Source organism: Budorcas taxicolor, chromosome 2 (genome assembly GCF_023091745.1).
Source record: "Budorcas taxicolor isolate Tak-1 chromosome 2, Takin1.1, whole genome shotgun sequence".
Taxonomy (NCBI): domain Eukaryota; kingdom Metazoa; phylum Chordata; class Mammalia; order Artiodactyla; family Bovidae; genus Budorcas; species Budorcas taxicolor.
Genome location: NC_068911.1, coordinates 35,232,956 through 35,252,926, shown reverse-complemented (window position 1 = coordinate 35,252,926; position 19,971 = coordinate 35,232,956). Strand labels below are relative to the sequence as shown.

Sequence of the window (19,971 nt, the reverse complement as noted above, 5' to 3'; positions counted from 1 at the left end):
AGTCCTGGAGCCACAACTGCTGAAGCCTCCCTGCCTACAGCCCATGTTCCAGAACAGGAGTTAGTTCAGTCGCTCAGTCGTGTCCGACTCTTTGGGACCCCATGGACTGCAGCACACCAGACTTCCCTGCCCATCACCAACTCCCAGAGTTTGCTCAAACTCATGTCCATCGAGTCAGTGATGCCATCCAACCATCTCATCCTCTGTCGTCCCCTTTCATCCTGCCTTCAATCTTTCCCAGCATCAGGGTCTTTTCAAATGAGTCAGTTCTTTGCATCAGGTGGCCAAAGTATTAGGGTTTCAGCTTCAGCATCAGTCTTTCCAATGAAGGAAATGGCAACCCACTCTAGTACCCTTGCCTGGAAAGTCCCATGGACAGAGGAGCCTGGTAGGCTACAGTCCATGGGGTCGCAAAGAGTCAGACACAGCTGAGCGACTTCACTTTCCTTTTTCCTTTCCTGGTACGTGCTCTAGAGATATCTGTTCTTTACAATCTCAGATCGGGGATAAAGATATACAATGCACAGTCCTCAGTGTCAAACCTTCAGGCCTTGCTTGACTCTGTTTAGCGCTTCAGCTAGTGAGGCCCTTTCTCAGCAACTCCCTCAAGGCTCTGGGAACAGTCACTAATGGTTTTCCATCAGTCACATCAGTACTTCAACATCTTGTTTTCAAGATGTTTTTCCACGATGTACTTTTTACTGCTCCCAGCCCTTCGCCTGGGGGTGATGAGAAAGTCATTCTTATTTTTCAAAGAAGCTCTGTTAATTATAGTACAGACCTGTGCAAAGCATATTCCCTACAGTACTCCTCATTATCTGGATGGGAATGGGGAGCTTTAAACCCAGGTCTGCCTGATTGCAGACGCTGAAGGGGTTAAGTGTGGCTGCTGAAACAGCTGAGCCCCTCCAACTGTGCGGCATGTAGCTCAAAGGGGGATTTCTTTTTTCTTTTCTTGGACTGGATTTGCATTTAGACTGAGGCTGGGCTGGAGCAGGTGCTAGAAAAAGCCTCTGGGAAGGATGGAAGCAGAAGGACCTTCCCTCCTGCTGCCCGTTCCCTCCCCCGTTGCCAGGGTGGCAGGGGAAATGTCGGACACTTCTGTGTCCCCTGGGGGGGACAGCTGGGCCCCAGTTGCAGTTGTCGGTGCCGGAGTGTGGACGTGCGGGGGCCGGCCAGGCTCTGCAAGGATCCTGTTGTTCCCAGGCTGTCCCTGCCCTGAGCCGAGTGGCCATGAGGTCCACGTGGACTGATGGCTGCCTTGGCTCTTTTCCCTTTTACTGCACTGGGTCTTCATTGCTGCGTGGGCTTTCCCTAGTTGCAGTGAGCAGGGGCTAACCTCTAGTTGCGGCGTGCAGGCTTCTTGTTGCAGTGGCTTCTCTTGCTGCCGAGCACCGGCTCTAGGATGCGGGCCTCAGTCATTGTGGTGCACGGGGCCTAGCTGCCCCGCAGGACATGGGATCTTCCTGGACCAGGGATGGAGCCCACGTCCCCTGCATTGGCAGGCGGATTCTTAACCCCTGGACCACCAGAGAAGTCTTGCCTTCCTTTGCACTGATGCCAGCCTTGTCTCCCAACTGCAGGCCCGGTTCCCCCAGCTCATCAGCAGAGTCAGAGGGCGAGGCACCTTCTGCTCTTTTGACACTCCAGATGAATCCGTGCGGAATAAACTCATTTCAATAGCCAGAAACAAAGGTAAAACACCTTGGCCAGGAGGGGAAGTGACCACAGTTCCGGGTCGGGGGCCCAGTTGGGGCACAGAAGGTGAACCTTCAAGGGACTAAAAATAGGCTGAATCTCCTTTCAGAGAAAGTTACCAGGGAGATTTCTTTATATGTTGATTCATGCGGCAGTATTCCCCGAATAGGTGAGTGGTGCCCACGCTGGAGAGGATCAGGAAACCTTCCTTCAAGGAGCTTTCAGTCTAGCAGGAAGGGGTGACATCAAAGAGAATATTTCAGAAACAATCTATTACAGTTTTAAGTCCTAGGATGGAAGGAAAGGAGCTAGAGAGAAAATAGCTGGGGAAAATGTCCAGGAAATCAGGGAAGGCTTCCTGGAGGAAGCAGCATTTTGCTGGATGAATAGTGGTTGGCCAGGTGAAGAAGGTGAGAAGGAGCATTTTGGGCAGAGGGAGGGAGGTGTTCCTTTAGCTGGGTGAAACGGGGCTTAGAGTGTGACAAGGGACAGAGGCAGTGGTGGGTGAATCAGGTTCAGGTGGATGATGTTCAAGATTCCAGACTTTCTCCTGAGAGCTATGGGAGCCCTAGAAGTTTTAAGTGGAGGAGATCAGAGTGCCTGCTGGGTGCCTAAGCCGGTGTCTTTCACATGGACCATCTTAGAGGATCCCAGCCGCAACCCTGAAGGGCAGGGTAATTCATCTCCTCTTGAGAATGGAAAAAAAAAAAAAAAGTCTCAGAGACACTGTGCAACCCAGGCAAGGACCCCAATCTAGTCAAAGGTGAAGTTGCCCTTTAAAATAAGTACATTCTAGGTGGTCCCTGATGGTCCAGTGGTTAAGACTCTGCGCTTCCCCTGCAGGGGGCACGGGTTCTGTCCCTGGTCCAGGACACTAAGATTCCTGCAGGCCATAAATAAATAGATTTTTAAAATAAAATAAGCAGATTCCAGGAATTCACTGGTCGTCCAGTGGTTAAGACTCTGCACTTCCACTGCGTGGGGCATGAGTTCAAACCCTGGTCCGGGAAACTAAGATTCCCACAGGCCATAAATAGATTTTAAAAATAAATTCCAGGAACTCCCTAGCATCCAGTGGTTAAGACTCGGCACTTTTTCTGCTGGGACCACAGGTTCCCTCCCTGGTTGGGGAACTAAGATCCCATATGCTAAAAAATAATAGTAATAAGCAGATTCCATCTCTTGGACATGCTGCTGACCTGCCCACACTTTTGTAATTTACTTCTTTTTTTCATAATTGTATTTATGCAGTTACTTTTGGCTGCACTCAGGCTTTCTCTAGTTGCAGGGAGCAGGGGCGTGGCGTGCGGGCTTCTCATTGTGGCGGCTTCTCTCGTGGCAGAGCACAGGCTCTAGAGCACGTGTGGCACACGGGCTTAGCTGCTCCTTGGCATGTGCGATCTTCCTGGACCAGGGATCGAACCCATGTCCCCTGCACTGGCAGGCTGATTCTTAACCACTGGACCACCAGGGAAGTGCTGTAATTTAGTTCTTTACTTATTGTCTCTCCCTGCCGCACCATGAGTTCCTGGAAGGCAGGGACTTGGACTCAGGGTTTCTCCATCAGCAGGGCTAGTTTGGGGCAACAGAGCTGGCATTTGCAGTTGGAAGGGAGGGAGGGAAGAGAGAAGGGTGGGTGAGCCAGGCGATGGGAGAGAATGAGAAGGAAGGCTGGATGGGTGGCTAGGGGAAGGATGAAACAGTCCAGATGGATGGTAGCACCCATGTGTGACTGCCCCCCCAGCGGAGCCCCAGCAGGTGACTCTGAGCCCGAGCCCCTAACCCACCCACCCCTTGCTTCTCCTTCCAGGCCTGATGCTGGGGGGCTGCGGCGACAAGTCCATCCGCTTCCGTCCCACTCTGGTCTTCCGAGATCACCACGCACACCTGTTCCTCAACATCTTTAGTGACATCCTAGCTGACTTCAAGTAGAGAAGCCCTCTCCTCCACGCTCTGAGGACAGCCCGACCTCAACCGTTGTCCAATTGATTAGTTTGCCTAATTCATGTTTTTACTCAAAGTTTCAGAGGTGAAGGCATAAACTGGAGGGTTACTCGTGAAGAGGAGGGGATGTCTGTGGTGGCTTGGGGGCAGGGAGGGGCTGGTTGGGGTCTCCGTTTCCAAGGAGCCAGTGGCACACATTGGTTTTCAGCTCAGAGATTCTGCTTGAGCCCTGGACTGTCTTAGGATGGTCCCCGGGGGTCCTGGCCACGTAACTGCCCTCCAGGGATGCCCCAATACCTTTGGAAGCCAGTCAAGGGAATGACACCTGCTGCTGGGCCTGGTGGCTGGGACTCCTGGGTTCCGTTCCACTCTAGGGACACATTCAGAGAGGGGAGGATGCTGGTTCTCCCTCCCCCGTCCTATGCAAACAGACTCGCGTCCCCCTCATCCCCCCTCAGCATGTCCCATGGGCAGTGCAGTGATGGGCAGGACACAGCATGGGAAGGCAGGATGGCAGGGACACAGGACTGAGCTTCGGGCTGTGGGAAGGGGGTCTTGTAGCCACTCCCCCGGTGCATCTGGGGATTCCTCTCCAAACTGTGAATTCTCTCCTTGAGGGGGCTTCTTCCTGGGAGAATATCTGGGCGGCATCACCAACAGGTCTTAGCCCCACTCTCATTCCCCAAGTCCCCTCCCTCCTGTTAGGCATCAGCCCAGACCTCCCTCCTGGGAAGGAAAGCTGTAGCCCGTCACCCTGGGACACACTCCCGGGAGCGTCAGCCCAAGCCGGGGACAGCAGAGACCCCCCCACTTCCTGTCCCCCCCAGCTTCTAGGGTCTGGCTTTGGACCCCTGGTCTGGGGGGAACCCTTTCTCTAGCTTCTGCTCACCCACCTCTGCTCCACATGTGAGCAGCGCCCCAGGAACGGCTTTTCTGCTCTGTCAGAGGGAATTGGTTACAGGACCAGGTTTCTTCTTGAGGGAGGCGTCACTCATTAAACGCACAGAGCTCCAGGCAGGAAAATGCAGCCTGTCAGGGTGCCGGGATTCCCTTGTCGTTATTGCTCTGAGTCAGAGATTTTCCCGCCATGCATGAGTGTGAGAGGACCAGGCAGGAGATGCTTAGAGGATTCACTAGAGGATGGCTGAGGTTCAGGGGGTCTCTCCTGGAGGTGAGACAATTTTGCAACTGATTGATTTGACTTCATATGCTTCTAAAACAGAGCAGCAGGTCATCCTAGAGCAATGAGGTGTGGTTTAGCGGGTAGATGAAGGAAGTCTGTCCCAAAGGAAGCCACTGGGGTCTCCCCATGCCTTGGTTGACTGTTTTGGGGAGCCGGACAGATCAAGAATCTCAATTCAGCACTTTTCTCTTTTAATAACTAATCATCCAAAGATCTCAAAGTGCTTTGGTTTTTTCTTCCCGCTTCCACTGTTCAGCAGATTTGGTCATCAACCTATCTTTGCCGAGAGTCAAAGGCAAACTCACATGTTTAACAAGAACATGGACAGATCCATGAATCCTGGTTCACCCCACATCCTGCACTCAGTGCCAATCTGTTGCTTTTAAGGAGCTCTGCTGTGTCCAAGGGCATGTGCACTGCCAGCTAAATGGAGTTCCCTCTCTGTACAACTTTCACTCACTTGTAGATTCATTTATTTATCCAGTCATTCATTCATGAAACTTGCATTAAATACCTGCTCTGTCCCAGGCCCAGTGCTAAGCACTAGAAATCCAAAGGTGAAATGAAACCTAGTCCCTGTTCTCAAGGGACTCACCCTCCCATTGGGAACAACAGACTCTTAAACCAACAATCAATGCAGAATGGCAAGTGCCGTAACAGCAGTATGTGTGGGAACATCAGGAAATCAGAGGGAGTGACCTGATCCATCTAAGGGTCAGAGGAGGGTCCAAGGAGAAAGTGACATTTAAGCAGGGTTTTGCAGGATGCATAAGAGTTCACCTAGCAGACAAGGCAAGGAAGTGTTGCAGAAGGGGAACAGCATATGCAAAGACACACCCATTCACAGCCTCACACCTTTCACAGGGGATCCAGATTCCACAGGCAATATCCCACGATTCAAGGCCTTATTTAACAAACAAGCAACATGCAAACCAAACCATACTTCACATATGCTTTCTCTGGAGAAACTTAGCATTGGATCCAACATACAGTGAGGTTCCTGGAGTCCAAAAGGTTGTTAAGCCAGTGCACAACCAGAAACATGGCTCTCTTTGGTGGAGAGAGTGGCTCCAATATTTTGTTCTCTCCCCATGGGGCATGGACAGATAAATGAAATCTTTTTTTTTTTTTTTTTTTTTAATCTGGAGAGTCAGGACCAGACTTATTCAGTCCTTACCAAGGGAAGTTACTTCTTAGAAAACTTTTTACGCTATTTATCTCATTGACTCAGGGCTGAGTGAGTTCCTGAGACATCCTCTTTTGGGGGTGGGGGGAAAGGTAAAGATTCTCAGCAGTGTTCAAGAAACTGTCAGAGGTTAGTGGAACACAAGGAGAGCAGAAGACAGGTGCAGAAGTTTTTGTGACCTATGGCCTGGAAATGAATCCATCCCACATTAGTGCCATGGAGTTTAGTACGTGTCGCTAGGAAATCTCATCCCTTTTACAGAAAAACGAGGTCCAGTAATAGCAAATCTTAGCACATCCTCACTTTTACTATAAATGGGTGTTGTTGTTTTTTTTATAATTTTTACTGACACTCAGTAACCATGCAGAGTTGTGCACAACATTCATCTGTCTATATATCTATACATGTCTATATCTATCTATATATCAACTCATGGTAGAAAACCATAGCTAGGGAACCTCGCCGACTTACCCGCATACAAAGTGATCTTGTTTACAGTATTCTGTTGACAGTGCCAATAAATGATAAAGAAATTAACACGTCACAGTGTAACGGATGACCCTATGCCCAATTCCATGAATTCAATCTGTTTCCTGTGTCCATCAGTATTCTTAAATTAAAAACAAAATGTTTATAATGGAAACATCTGCGTATAAGTGGTCTTTTTGGTTAGAAATGGTTTTGGTAAGGACTCATTTGACAGGTTCTCGTTAAGCACGCATAAGTGCTTAATCGTAACTCTTCAGGATGTCTTGGGGGAATTCTGTGCCTGTGTTAATTCTGCCTCGGGAAGCCTGCTGAGGCCATTCAGTTCATCAGAGTTCATCCAAGGTATACCACGTGTCAGGGGTGGACAAGGTGTGGCCCTCGGCTCACCTGCCATGGGCCCGCATAAGGGCCAGGATACAGGAGGACGCTGTTTGTGAAAAAAGGACAGGCCCAAGGCAGGGTGGAAGTCAGGCCCCTGAATTTCAACCTCACGGTTGAGTGAGAACTGCTCCAATGACTCAGAGGAGGGGTAGAAGGCGTTCCAGACCAAGAGAACAGCTAGCTGAAGGCTGGGTGAGGAAGGCAGGTCTGTGGTGTTCAGCATGACTATATCACAAAGACGGGGAGATGGGAAGAGCCTGGAGACCAGGCCAAAGAAAAAGGCAGGGCACAGATCCAGAGGGCCTTCTGAGCCAGGCTGGGCCTGCCACACAGTGATGGAGCCACCAAAGGTCTTGGCTAAGGAGGTAATCCACGTGCATTCTCGAAAGAGTATCCTGAGTGCCCACTGTGAACAACAGAGCACCTGGACCACCAGGTGGGAATCTGTGGCCTCGAGATGACTGGGTGGCCTGACCAGGACAACAGGAATGGGCTGGATGGGGAGAGGATGAACACAGAACCCACAGAGCCCAGGACACTGACAGTCCTCACTAGGTACCTTGTGTTGCTTCATTTTTTAATATTTTTTAATTTATTTGGCTGCACCAGGTCTCCGTTGCAGCACGGGAGATTTTTTTTTTTTTTTTTTTTTTCAGTTGTGCCATGTGGGATCTAGTTCCCTGACCAGGGATCGAACCCAGGCCCCCTGCCTTGGCAGTGTGCAGTCTTGGCCATTGGGAAATCCCAACACTGGACGCACTTTGTAGTCACCATAAAGAGCTTTGTAAAACTCTTGTGTCCTACCCCAAACCAATTCAACTGCATTCTTTTTGCCACCGCTTGAGGTGCTTAAATTGAGGACCAGCTGGAATCAGCCCACAGGCAGGTGCAGCATGGGAAAGCGGGGAAGAGATGCTGAGTCAGCACCTGTGGGGATTGTGGGGGCGGGGAAACAGTCTGCCTCTTTGGTCCTCCTGGTGTCCTGACCTGGAACCATGCAGGGGTTGTGCACTGCTGACTCGCTTCTGCACCCAGCTGTCTCCGTACCCCTACACAGCCCTTATTTTTCTCACGTGGAAAATGTATGGTTTGGATCACAAGACTTCCAATGTTCCTTCTGGCTGGGACACCCAACACATCTATGAAATAATTGCACTTAGAAAGTAATCAGTTCAGTTCAGTTCAGTTGCTCAGTCGTGTCCGACTCTTTGCGACCCCATGAATCGCAGCACGCCAGGCCTCCCTGTCCATGACCAACTCCAGGAGTTCATTCACACTCACGTCCATCGAGTCAGTGATGCCATCCAGCCATCTCATCCTCTGTCGCCCCCTTCTCCTCCTGCCCCCAATCCTTCCCAGCATCAGAGTCTTTTGCAATGAGTCAACTCTTCTCATGAGGTGGCCAAAGTACTGGAGTTTCAGCTTTAGCATCATTCCTTCCAAAGAAATCCCAGGGCTGATCTCCTTCAGAATGGACTGATTGGATCTCCTTGCAGTCCAAGGGACTCTCAGGAATCTTCTCCAACACCACAGTTCAAAAGCATCAATTCTTCGGCGCTCAGCCTTCTTCACAGTCCAACTCTCACATCCATACATGACCACAGGAAAAACCATAGCCTTGACTAGACAGACCTTAGTCGGCAAAGTAATGTCTCTGCTTTTGAATATGCTATCTAGGTTGGTCATAACTTTTCTTCCAAGGAGTAAGCGTCCTTTAATTTCATGGCTGCAGTCACCATCTGCAGTGATTCTGGAGCCCAAAAAAATAAAGTCTGACACTGTTTCCACTGTTTCGCCATCTAATTCCCATGAAGTGATGGGACCGGATGCCACGATCTTTGTTTTCTGAATGTTGAGCTTTAGGCCAACTTTTTCGCTCTCCTCTTTCACTTTCATCAAGAGGCTTTTTAGCTCCTCTTCACTGTCTGCCATAAGGGTGGTGTCATCTGCATATCTGAGGTGATTGATATTTCTCCCGGCAATCTTGATTCCAGCTTGTGTTTCTTCCAGTCCAGCGTTTCTCATGATGTACTCTGCATAGAAGTTAAATAAGCAGGGTGACAATATACAGCCTTGACGTACTCCTTTTCCTATTTGGAACAAGTCTGTTGTTCCATGTTCAGTTCTAACTGTTGCTTCCTGACCTGCATACAGATTTCTCAAGAGGCAGGTCAGGTGGTCTGGTATTCTCATCTCTTTCAGAATTTTCCACAGTTTATTGTGATCCACACAGTCAATGGCTTTGGCATAGTCAATAAAGCAGAAATAGATGTTTTTCTGGAACTCTTGCTTTTTCCATGATCCAGCAGATGTTGGCAATTTGATCTCTGGTTCTTCTGCCTTTTCTAAAACCAGCTTGAACGTCAGGGAGTTCACTGTTCACATATTGCTGAAGCCTGGCTTGGAGAATTTTGAGCATTACTTTACTAGCATGTGAGACGAGTGCAATTGTGTGGTAGTTTGAGCATTCTTTGGCACTGCCTTTCTTTGGAATTGGAATGAAAACTGACCTTTTCCAGTCCTGTGGCCACTGCTAAGTTTTCCAAATCTGCTGGCATATTGAGTGCAGCACTTTCACAGCATCATCTTTCAGGATTTGAAACAGCTCAATTGGAATTCCATCACCTCCACTAGCTTTGTCCGTAGTGATGCTAAGGCCCACTTGACTTCACATTCCAAGATGTCTGGTTCTAGATTAGTGATCACATCATCATGACTATCTGGGTCATGAAGATCTTTTTTGTACAGTTCTTCTGTGTATTCTTCCCACCTCTTCTTCATATCTTCTGCTTCTGTTAGGTCCATACCATTTCTGTCCTTTATCGAGCCCATCTTTGCATGAAATGTTCCCTTGGTATCTAATTTTCTTGAAGAGATCTCTAGTCTTTCCCAATCTGTTGTTTTCCTCTATTTCTTTGCATTGATCGCTGAAGAAGGCTTTCTTATCTCTTCTTGCTAGTCTTTGGAACTCTGCATTTAGATGCCTATATCTTTCCTTTTCTCCTTTGCTTTTCGCCTCTCTTCTTTTCACAGCTATTTGTAAGGCCTCCCCAGACAGCCATTTTGCTTTTTGCATTTCTTTTCCATGGGGATGGTCTTGATCCCTGTCTCCTGCACAATGTCACAAACTTCATTCCATAGTTCATCAGGCACTCTATCTATCAGATCTAGGCCCTTAAATCTATTTCTCACTTCCACTGTATAATCATAAGGGATTTGATTTAGGTCATACCTGAATGGTCTAGCGGTTTTCCCTACTTTCTTCAATTTAAGTCTGAATTTGGTAGTAAGGAGTTCCTGATCTGAGCCACAGTCAGCTCCTGGTCTTGTTTTTGTTGACTGTATAGAGCTTCTCCATCTTTGGCTGCAAAGAATAGAATCAATCTGATTTCAGTGTTGACCATCTCATGATGTCCATGTGTAGAGTCTTCTCTTGTGTTGTTGGAAGAGGGTGTTTGCTATGACCAATGCATTTTCTTGGCAAAACTCTATTAGTCTTTGCCATGCTTCATTCCACATTCCAAGGCCAAATTTGCCTGTTACTCCAGGTGTTTCTTGACTTCCTACTTTTGCATTCCAGTCCCCTATAATGAAAAGGACATCTTTTTTGGGTGTTAGTTCTAAAAGGTCTTGTAGGTCTTCATAAAACCGTTCAACTTCAGCTTCTTCAGCATTACTGGTTGGGGCATAGACTTGGATAACTGTGATATTGAATGGTTTGCCTTGGAGACGAACAGAGATCATTCTGTCATTTTCGAGATTGCATCCAAGTACTGCATTTCGGACTCTTTTGTTGACCATGATGGCTACTCCATTTCTTCTGAGGGATTCCTGCCCGCAGTAGTAGATATAATGGTCATCTGAGTTAAATTCACCCATTCCAGTCCATTTTAGTTTGCTGATTCCTAGAATGTCGATGTTCACCCTTGCCATCTCTTGTTTGACCACTTCCAATTTACCTTGATTCATGGACCTGACATTCCAGGTTCCTATGCAATATTGCTCTTTACAGCATCAGATCTTGCTTCTATCACCAGTCACATCCACAACTGGGTATTGTTTTTGCTTTGGCTCCATCCCTTCGTTCTTTCTGTAGTTATTTCTCTTCTGATCTCCAGTAGCATATTGGGCACCTAATGACCTTGGGAGTTCCTCTTTTGGTATCCTATCATATTGCCTTTTCATACTGTTCATGGGGTTCTCAAGGCAAGAATACTAAAGTGGCTTGCCGTTCCCTTCTCCAGTAGACCACGTTCTGTCAGACCTCTCCACCATGACCCGCCCGTCTTGGGTTGCCCCGCAGGCATGGCTTGGTTTCATTGAGTTAGACAAGGCTGTGGTCCTAGTGTGATTAGACTGACTAGTTCTCTGTGAGTATGGTTTCAGTGTGTCTGCCCTCTGATGCCCTCTTGCAACACCTACCATCTTACTTGGGTTTCTCTTACCTTGGACGTGGGGGTATCTCTTCATGGCTGCTCCAGCAAAGCACAGCCGCTGCTCCTTACCTTGGATGAGGGGTATCTCCTTACCGCCACCATTCCTGACCTTCAACGTGGGATAGCTCCTCTAAAATGTGCTTTTAAGAATAATCACAGGTAAAGATAATATTTATCATTTGTTTGAGCATCTGCTACATGTAAGCATATTCTGAAAGTGTGAGTCGCTCAGTCATTTCCAACTCTTTGCGACCCCATGGACTATAGACTGCCAGGCTCCTCTGTCTATGGGATTCTCCAGGCAAGAATACTGGAGTGGGTTGCCATTCCCTTCTCCAGGGGATCTTCCCTAGCCAGGGATGGAACCCAGGTCTTCTGCATGGCAGGCAGATTCTGAGGTACCACCTGAGCTACCAGGGGAGCCCATATTCTGCTGGGGCTTTGTAATTGTCACAACATGCCTAGGCATGTGGCGCCTGCTGGAGACCCTGTCCAGCATCATACAGCCTGGAGGCAGGGCTTTGAGACATGGTGGGGTGTGCGTGCGCATACTCCGTCAGCATGGGGTTGCTTGAGGAGCGACCACTCAGGACACTTCTCTCTGCCATTCTGGCCACTGGCCAAAGAAAGTGGACTTGAACGGGCCAGCATTAGTGTTGGCTCGTGAACGTATGTCCTTAAGGCAGGTAGGTGGAAGGTGCCAGGACTTCTGTTAAAAACAGTTACTGTTTCCATTTTTCTGTCCTTCTTCCCGCATGCCCCCAGGAGCAGGCAGGACAAGGCAGGAGAATGATCAGCTGCTTTCTAGCTGGGCGACCTTGAGCAAGTCCCTTCACTTCCCTGAGCATCACCCGCAGAGTAAGACTGATCATGGTAATGCTGCTGACACTTATTGAGGGCTTTCCTGGACCTAGCGCTATTTTAAGTGCTTTTCGTGTAGGAAGTCAGTCCCTTCAACCACCTTCGGTGGGTGCTTTTAGTGCCATCAATTCACAAAGGAAGAAACCAAGGCACAGAGAGCGATTATAGAACTGGCCCAAACTCACAGCCCAGGAGTGACAGGGCTGGGGTTCCAACCAGCTAGAAGTCTTGCTTCCAAACATGGTGCTTTTCATACTCGTGCAACTTCTGGCTCTCCAACTCCAGCTGTTGCGGCGGGGGCGGGGGGGGGGGGGCGGGGGGGGCGGGGGGGGTGCGGGGGGCGGGGGGGGGGCGCGGTGATTCAAGAAAAGCACATAATCATCGCCTGACACGTAACAGGTGCTGAATACATGCTGGTTCCTTCGGCCACTTGATCTTCAAGCATGGCGTTCACACATAGCTCTAAATACAAAATCTACTTCCCAACAAGGACACAAGTCCCACCAGATCCCAGGGTAGATTACAACAGTTAACCAGTAACATGGATGCTTTGTCTCTAGGGTTGGTACAGACACGGCCAGATGGTATTGGCCCTGCCTGATTAACCCTCATCAGGCAAGAATTTACAGTTGAGTGAATGCTGCACGATCAAAACAAGGCCATAAAAGTTGGGATTCTGCCCAGGTTTCAAAAGGACCCTGTGGCTTTCCATTTAGGACTCATGAGCCCTGAATTCTTAAAGCAGCCTAGGGCAAGTGCCTAGTTATTTGGGTAACTTGCCCCAGGCTGGCCTCCTGCAAGCAGCTAAGCCCATCAGATCTGTTTGGGGGACTGCATTAAATGTGCCTGTTTATGACGGGATGGGGGTGGACTACCTGGGCCTATAACAAGGTGAGGCTCAGTTTCGATACCCAAGAGAGGAAGGACAGGGCTTCCCAGGCGGAGCTAGTGGTAAAGAACCCACCTGCCAAAGGAAATGTAAGAGACTTGGGTTTGATCCCTGGGCGGGGAAGGTCCCCCGGAGGAGGGCTTAGCAACACACTCCAGTGTTCTTGCCTGGAGAATCTTCATGGACAGAGGAGCCTGGTGGGCTACAGCCCATAGGGTCACAAAGAGTTGGACACGCCTGAAGCCACTTAGCACGCATGCATCCATAGTAAGGACAGTAGTCCCCAGCTCTGCACACTGTGAATGCCTCTGGCTGCAGCTGACCTCACCACAGGCTCGAAGACCCCGTCTTAGCTCAGGCTGTTCAAACAGGATACCATAGGCAGGGACTTCCCTGGTTATCCAATGGTTAAGACTCGGGCTTCTAATGCAAGGGGCATGGGTTCCATCCCTGGTTGGGGAACTAAGATCCTAAGATCTCACATGCCACACAGCACAGCCAAATAATATAAAGTAACAATAAGAATAATAAAATAACTTTAAAAAGTAAATACTAACAAAAATAAATTAAAAAAAAAAGAATACCATAGACAGGGCAGCATAAACAGCCAACATTTATTTCTCACGAGTCTGGAGGCTGGAAGTTCATGGTTGGGTCCTTGGTGAGGGTCTCTTCCTACTTGTCCTCACATGGCACTGATTCCATCATGAGGGCCCCACCCTCATGACCTCATCTAAGAAGAATCACCTCCCAGAGGCCCCACCTCTAAACACCATCACACGGCGACGGGGGGCTATGGTTTCAACATACGAATTTTAGGAGGGGACACATTCAGTCCATAACAACTACCATGTGAAAACATGTTACAAGTCACCCCATTTCCTGTTGGCTTTGCTGTTGCTTATCTGGGGCATGGGGACAGCTCCTGGGTGCTGCCCTGCTGGTGCACTGCAGAGACCCCTAACCCATTTCTGTTGCCAAAGGGTGACCTGGGATTTTGGGGGGCTGCGGGGGGGGGGGGGGGGGCAGCAGGAAATGAAGGGGTGGAAGGATGCATTTGCTCTGTGCGCCCTCTGCTGGTACTGTGTGAGCAAACCACACGTCATGGAAGTGGACTGAAGTGAAAGCTACTCAGTCGTGTCCGACTCTTTGCGACTATACGGTCCATGGAATTCTCCAGACCAGAATACTGGAGTGGGTAGCCTTTCCCTTCTCCAGAGATTGGACGAACCCAGGGATTGAACCCAGGTCTCCGGCATTGCAGGTGGATTCTTTACCAGCTGAGCCACAAGGAAAGCCCAAGAATACTGGAGTGGGTAGAGGTGACTCTTCCTGCCAAAACTGGTGCGAATCTAGGCTCTCATCTCCCACTGCGCTGACACTTCTGGGCTGTGACCGTCAACCTAGACAATGATGGGAATCATCATCACCTAAGGAAGCGGGGCGTGGGCCTGGGCGTGCGGGTCTGCTCAGTCATGTCCGGCTCTTTGCGACCCCCTGAACTGTAACCCACCAGGCTCCTCTGTCCAAAGGACTTCCCAGGCAAGAATACTCAGCAATGGTGTTTTTTTAAAGGTCTCCAGGTGATTCTACACATGAAGCCCGGGTTGAGAACCTAGATCATCTATTTCAGAAATTCCCAGCCTGGCTGCATTGCAGAATTAGCCTCAAGCTTGACAAAAAGACTGGGGACCCAACCCTGGACATAATCAGAAACTCCAGGGCTGAAGCTTGCTCAGGGAAGTGCTTACAAGTATCCCAAGAGGCCTATTTGAGTTCATTTTGGGTTTTAATAAGTCAAGGTCAAACCATTAATCCTTAAGACATTTTATGGGAACAGACTATCGAATAGTCAGCCTTGGGAAAATAGGCTCACAGGCGTTGAAGGCACTTGATGAGCAGGTGAGGGAAGGGTAAAGCCAGGCACCGACAGTTCTAGATAATTATATAATTAAGTCTTCTGTATAACTGAATCCTCAGTATAAACTTTTTTAAAAGTCTTTTCTTGATGTGGACCATTTTTTGTCTTTATTGAATTTGTTGCAATATTGTTTGTTTTTTGCTTGTTTTGGCTTTTTGGTTGCAAAGCTTGTGGGATCTTAGTTCCTGAACCAGGGATCAAACCCACGCCCCTTGTATTGGATGGCAAAGTCTTAACCACTGGACCACCAGGGAAGTCTCCACTATAACTTCTTGAGGGTAAAGACAGAGGAAGAAACTGGAAAAGGAGAGACTTCTATGTAGATATCTGGGGAGAAAAGCTTCCAGGCAGAGGAACTGTGTCATTACAAAGGCCCTGAGGCTGGAGGGTGCTTGACTATTGGAGGAGGAGCAAGGGAAATACAGCCAAGTGAAGTGATCAGCGCAGAGCTGTGGATGAGGCAAGGAAGCTGGGGGAAGGGTCCAGGCCATGCTCCAGGCAGGACCTATAGACCACAGTAAGAATTTCAACTTCTATAGGAGTGATGCAATCCTCTTTTTTCAAAGGATCACTTTGGCTGCTGTGAGAACAGGCTCTAGCAGGGTAAGGACGGAAGCAGAAAGCTGCAATAATCCAGAGGCTACAAGGGCAGCTTGGATCAAGGTGGCGGGGCTGGCGGAGGTGAGAGCAGTCAGGTTCTGGCTGTTTTTAAAGTCGGTATAAAACAGTCTGTCAACAGAACCACATGCCATTTACCCTGAAGAGCTGGCACTTCTGAGTGGGTCTGAAGCCCTCCGGGACCTTCCAGGCCCACCACCAGGCTCTGGGTCACGCCTTCCACTGCACACACAGCCCCTCTACCTAGGGAATTCACAGACATTCATGGTCTGCGGGGGTGTGGCTCACAATGGGGGTGAGGGGAGGGCTGGACAGCATTCCCAAACATCTGAGACACATAATCACAGCCACACCCCGCAGACCATGGCCTCTGACTGGCAGAATTTAATACAGAGGAAGAAACTGAAAAAGGAGAGACTTTTATGTAGATACCTAGGGAGAAAATTAACAGAGGAAACAACAAACCCACGATAAGCCTAGTCCTATCACTTGCATCATTAACTAAAGACAAATACAAATTAAAGCCGCTTCCTCTTGTTCCTAAGTGCTCCCAAGCTTTCAGAGTTCTCCCCATTTTCTCTGACCATCAAAGCTTCCCCACAGTGATGTGGATCCAAATCAGAGTCCTCTCTGAGCAAGGGTGTCCATCCCACTCCTGTCCAGGACAGGACAGTCTTGCTGCTCCTGCGGCCCACCTCCTCCCCACACCTAGGGTGCCCTTCAAGGTCCAGGCCCCAGGCCATCTGCACCCCACTCCCCAACTCACCCCCTGCTGCTGTTCTGCTTTGGGCCACCCTACTCTTCTCTTGCCTTGCATATTTCCCCGTCTCTAACACACAGACACTTAGCATCCGGCCTCCCTCCCCACCGACAGTCGGCCCCACATCCCCTCCTTTTCTGAACTACATACAAAGCCTTAAACCCAGCATAAGAGGTCTGGGATGACTGGCTGACTTGGAAGCCTGCGGTAACAAACTGTGTGGTTTTTTTTTTTAATTTTTATTTTTCCTAGCTGTGCTGAGTCTTCGAAGCTGTATAGGCTTTTCTCTCGTTGCAGAGTGGGGGTTACTCTCCAGCTGCGCTTCTCACTGTGGTGGTTTCCCTTATTGCAGAGCAGCTGCTCCAGGACATGTGGGCTTTGGTAGATGTGGCTCCCAGGCTCCAGAGCACAGGCTCAGCAGCTGTGGCGCATGGGCAAAGAGGCTACACAGCACGTGTGATCTTCCTGGACCAGGAATCAAATCGAGCCTGAATCTTCTGCCCTGGCAGGTGGACTCCACCACTGGGGCCCCAGGTAAGCCCCAAACCATCTTGAATTATATGCTTTACTTGCTTCTGTGAAATGCAGTAAATTAAGATCTAACTCGGTGCAGTGGTAGAGAACATACCTACTAATGCAGAAGACCCAGGTTCGATCCCTGGGTCAGGAAGATCCCCTGGAGGAGGAAATGGCAACCCACTCCAGTATTCTTGCCTGGAAAATCCCATGGACAGAGGAGCCTAGTGGGTGGGTTACAGCCCATGAGATCACAAAGAGTGGGACTCAACTGAGCATGCACATGCCAAAAAAAAAAACGTGTTTCATGTTATCTTGATGATTAAGTCATCTTTCTCAAAATGCCATTTTTCAGTCTACACAGAGGAAGGAAACCTCTCCAAATATTTGATATTTATCACATTCTTTACAGCAATGGAAAATGGAAATCATTTAAAAGGACAAGCTACATCCACTCAGTGGAATATTTTGCAATTACTGATTTTCTTTTTTTGCATAAAAAGTATTTATAAGAATCAAATAATCTGGGCCTTTTGTTTTTATGTATTTGTAAGTATACTCCCCATTTTTTTCTAATTTTGAGATCTAATTGGCATATAGCATTGTATTAACATATACAATATGATTTATATATATATAGTAAAATTACAGTAAGTTAACATCCAGCATCTGGCACAGTTAACAAGGTTTTTCCCTTGTGGCTATTCTAAATGATCAACCGCTCCAGGCGCTGGGTGCACCAGGAGGCGCAGCAGGCCGAAATCCCTCCCCCGTTGCCTGAGAGCTCTTCAACGAGCCACCAGCTCTGCATCAGCAGTGACATCCAACCATCCCAGGAGACCGGGAGGATTCTTTTCCACTTTACAGACGTGAAAACTAAGGTTCCGAGAGACTTCATAACCTGGCCCAGGCGCGGGTTTTGAGAACTAACAAAACCCAAGTCCCCCACACCTGTCTGATTTCACAGCAGAGGATGGTTTGAGCAAACCTGTCATTGCTTCCTCCGAGAACCTACCAGAAAATTCTGGCCATTATCTCGATGCCACACGCAAGTGCAGTAAAGAATCGGCACTCAGGGCCTCTTTCCTAAACCCGGCTACTAATGTCTATCTTGTTAGTTTTCTCACCTCAGGGGCCGCGGCAGAAGTTTCGCAGCAGCGCAACCCCGTCCTTCAGCCCCACCCACACCCTCTGCCTTCCTGCGGGAGCCTCCCAGCATCCACTTGGGCTCCAGGCCATTCACTTGAGCGTGTGCAGCATCCCGAACACCTGCGTGAACCGCTCTTGGTCCAGGACGCGCCCGTAGCGCAGGGTGAGGTAGAAGGTCTGTTTCCCGCTGTACTGCTGGATCCGCACGAACAGCTCCTGGGGCCAATCCGGGCTCTCCGTCATGGGGATCACGTCAGCCACAGGGCAGTAGGTGTCCTGTCGCCGGCCCCAGAAGGTCAGGTGGGCCACCCGCAGCACGGTGCCCGCCTCGTTCACGTACAGGATGCCCACCAGCCTCCGGAAGAAATGGCTCATCCAGCACAACATGGCCAGGGCGAAGCCGGCGACGCCGCCCGCCAGGCACAAGGAGCTGAAGGGCATGAGGCCCTGGGAGTAGCAGTAGAGGCCCGGCGGCAGGGCGGCCACCGTCAGGGCCGTCTGTGCCACCTTCAGCCGAGACAGGTACCCAAAGGCCTTGATGGCGTCGAAGCGGTACACCATCTGAAACTTCTCCGTCTCTGGGCCCGGTGGCTTCTCCCTGGAGGGGGGCGGCCAGCTTCCCACCCACCTCCTGGGATCCTGCCCACCGCAGCAGCACAGCCGGTGGAGCCGCCTGCCCCAGGCGGCTGGCCCTGGAGACGGCGCCACAGCTCGGAGGAAGGCAGCCTGGAAGGGAGACAGGGAGACCATTTCTCTCAGGGAACTCAACCATGTGGACCACTCAAAGGACAAGTGCAAACCCCTCACACAGAGGCCAGTCCTGTGAGATCGGCATTACTGCCAGATATGTTAAGAAAGGTAAAGCCAGTGGCTTTGTTTGCTATTGTTCAGTTGCTAAGTCCTGTCTGACTCTCTGCGACCCCATGGACTGCAGCCCATCAGGCTCCTCTGTTGCTTTACCTCACAGATCTTCAGGAAAGCTGTGCACCACAGGAACCACTACTTCTACTTTACCATGGAGGAAACTAAGCCCAGAGAAGGCAAGCAATGTACCCAAAGACCCACAGCCAGTCAGTGGGGCAGAGTCTTATTTTTAAAAGTGGTCCTCTTTCCTCCAGGTAGTTCAAGTAAATATGGGAAAGGAGGCACAACCTTCATTCATTCAAGTTATCCTGCGAAAGGACAGCTCTACGCTACCACTGAATCCATAGCTTGTATGACATTTCCTCAGGCAGGAAATGCCAGCAGTGTCCTAGTGGGGAACAAACCAGGGAGACAGTCATCACAATAACTTCCCAATCCTCGGTTAGATTAAAGCGTCTTCTTGGGGTCTGAAATGAAACGCTATTTCTTGGCCTAGACTGAGAAGAGGTTGAACGAAGGAGGAGGGAGGGATGGGGGCATCAACCCGCTGCGCTAGGGTTACATGAGGCGCAGTTTCAAATCTCGAATAGTGCAGTGAAAGATACTTTGGGCGGTGGAGTCAGATCTGGGTTCCAATCCCGACTCCTACAGTCACCAGCTGTGGATCCTTGAGCAAATTACTCCGTCTCTCTGGGCCTCAGTTTCTTCATCTTTCAAAACGGGGATCCAGAATATACTGAATGTGATGATGGTCTGAAAGATTTCAAAACGCACTTGATGCGCTCCAAGTGCTCAGAGTTTTAGTTATTGCCAGCTGTAGGTCCACGTGACCGGAGGGCAAAGTAAGGCGGGATGTCCCTCTGGCAGATTCTCCGAATGAGAACCCCTGACATCTGCACACTTGCCCCAGGCCTGCCCTTGACCCCCAAAGCACTTCACCTCCCTCGCTTCCCACCACTCGCTTTCTTACCATGGTATCACTGCCCGGTGCCGGAAGTGAATTCACCTCCTCCCGGAACCGCTAAGAGCGCGTGCTGGGCCCTAATAGGACAGCACAGAGGCGTGTTGCATTCTGG

The 19,971-nt window shown here is 49.6% G+C and overlaps 2 protein-coding genes across 2 annotated transcripts in view; one reads left to right on the top strand and one right to left on the bottom strand.

Annotated features, from left to right (window-relative positions):
* Positions 1-3,630, top strand: part of ABAT (4-aminobutyrate aminotransferase) — a 36,913-nt gene extending 33,283 nt beyond the window's left edge. Inside the window, exons 14-15 of the mRNA XM_052636427.1 lie at positions 1,584-1,695; positions 3,509-3,630. Of these exons, the coding sequence (XP_052492387.1) occupies positions 1,584-1,695; positions 3,509-3,630 (234 nt within the window). The remainder of the gene's footprint in view (positions 1-1,583; positions 1,696-3,508) is intronic.
* Positions 3,631-16,434: 12,804 nt separating this feature from the next.
* Positions 16,435-19,879, bottom strand: TMEM186 (transmembrane protein 186). Its single transcript, XM_052636435.1, has 2 exons — positions 19,866-19,879; positions 16,435-18,757 (listed from the first exon to the last, which is right to left on the bottom strand). Exons 1-2 carry the CDS (start codon positions 19,866-19,868, stop codon positions 18,122-18,124), a joined length of 639 nt encoding a protein of 212 aa, XP_052492395.1. The 5' UTR covers positions 19,869-19,879; the 3' UTR covers positions 16,435-18,121.
* Positions 19,880-19,971: the final 92 nt, after the last annotated feature.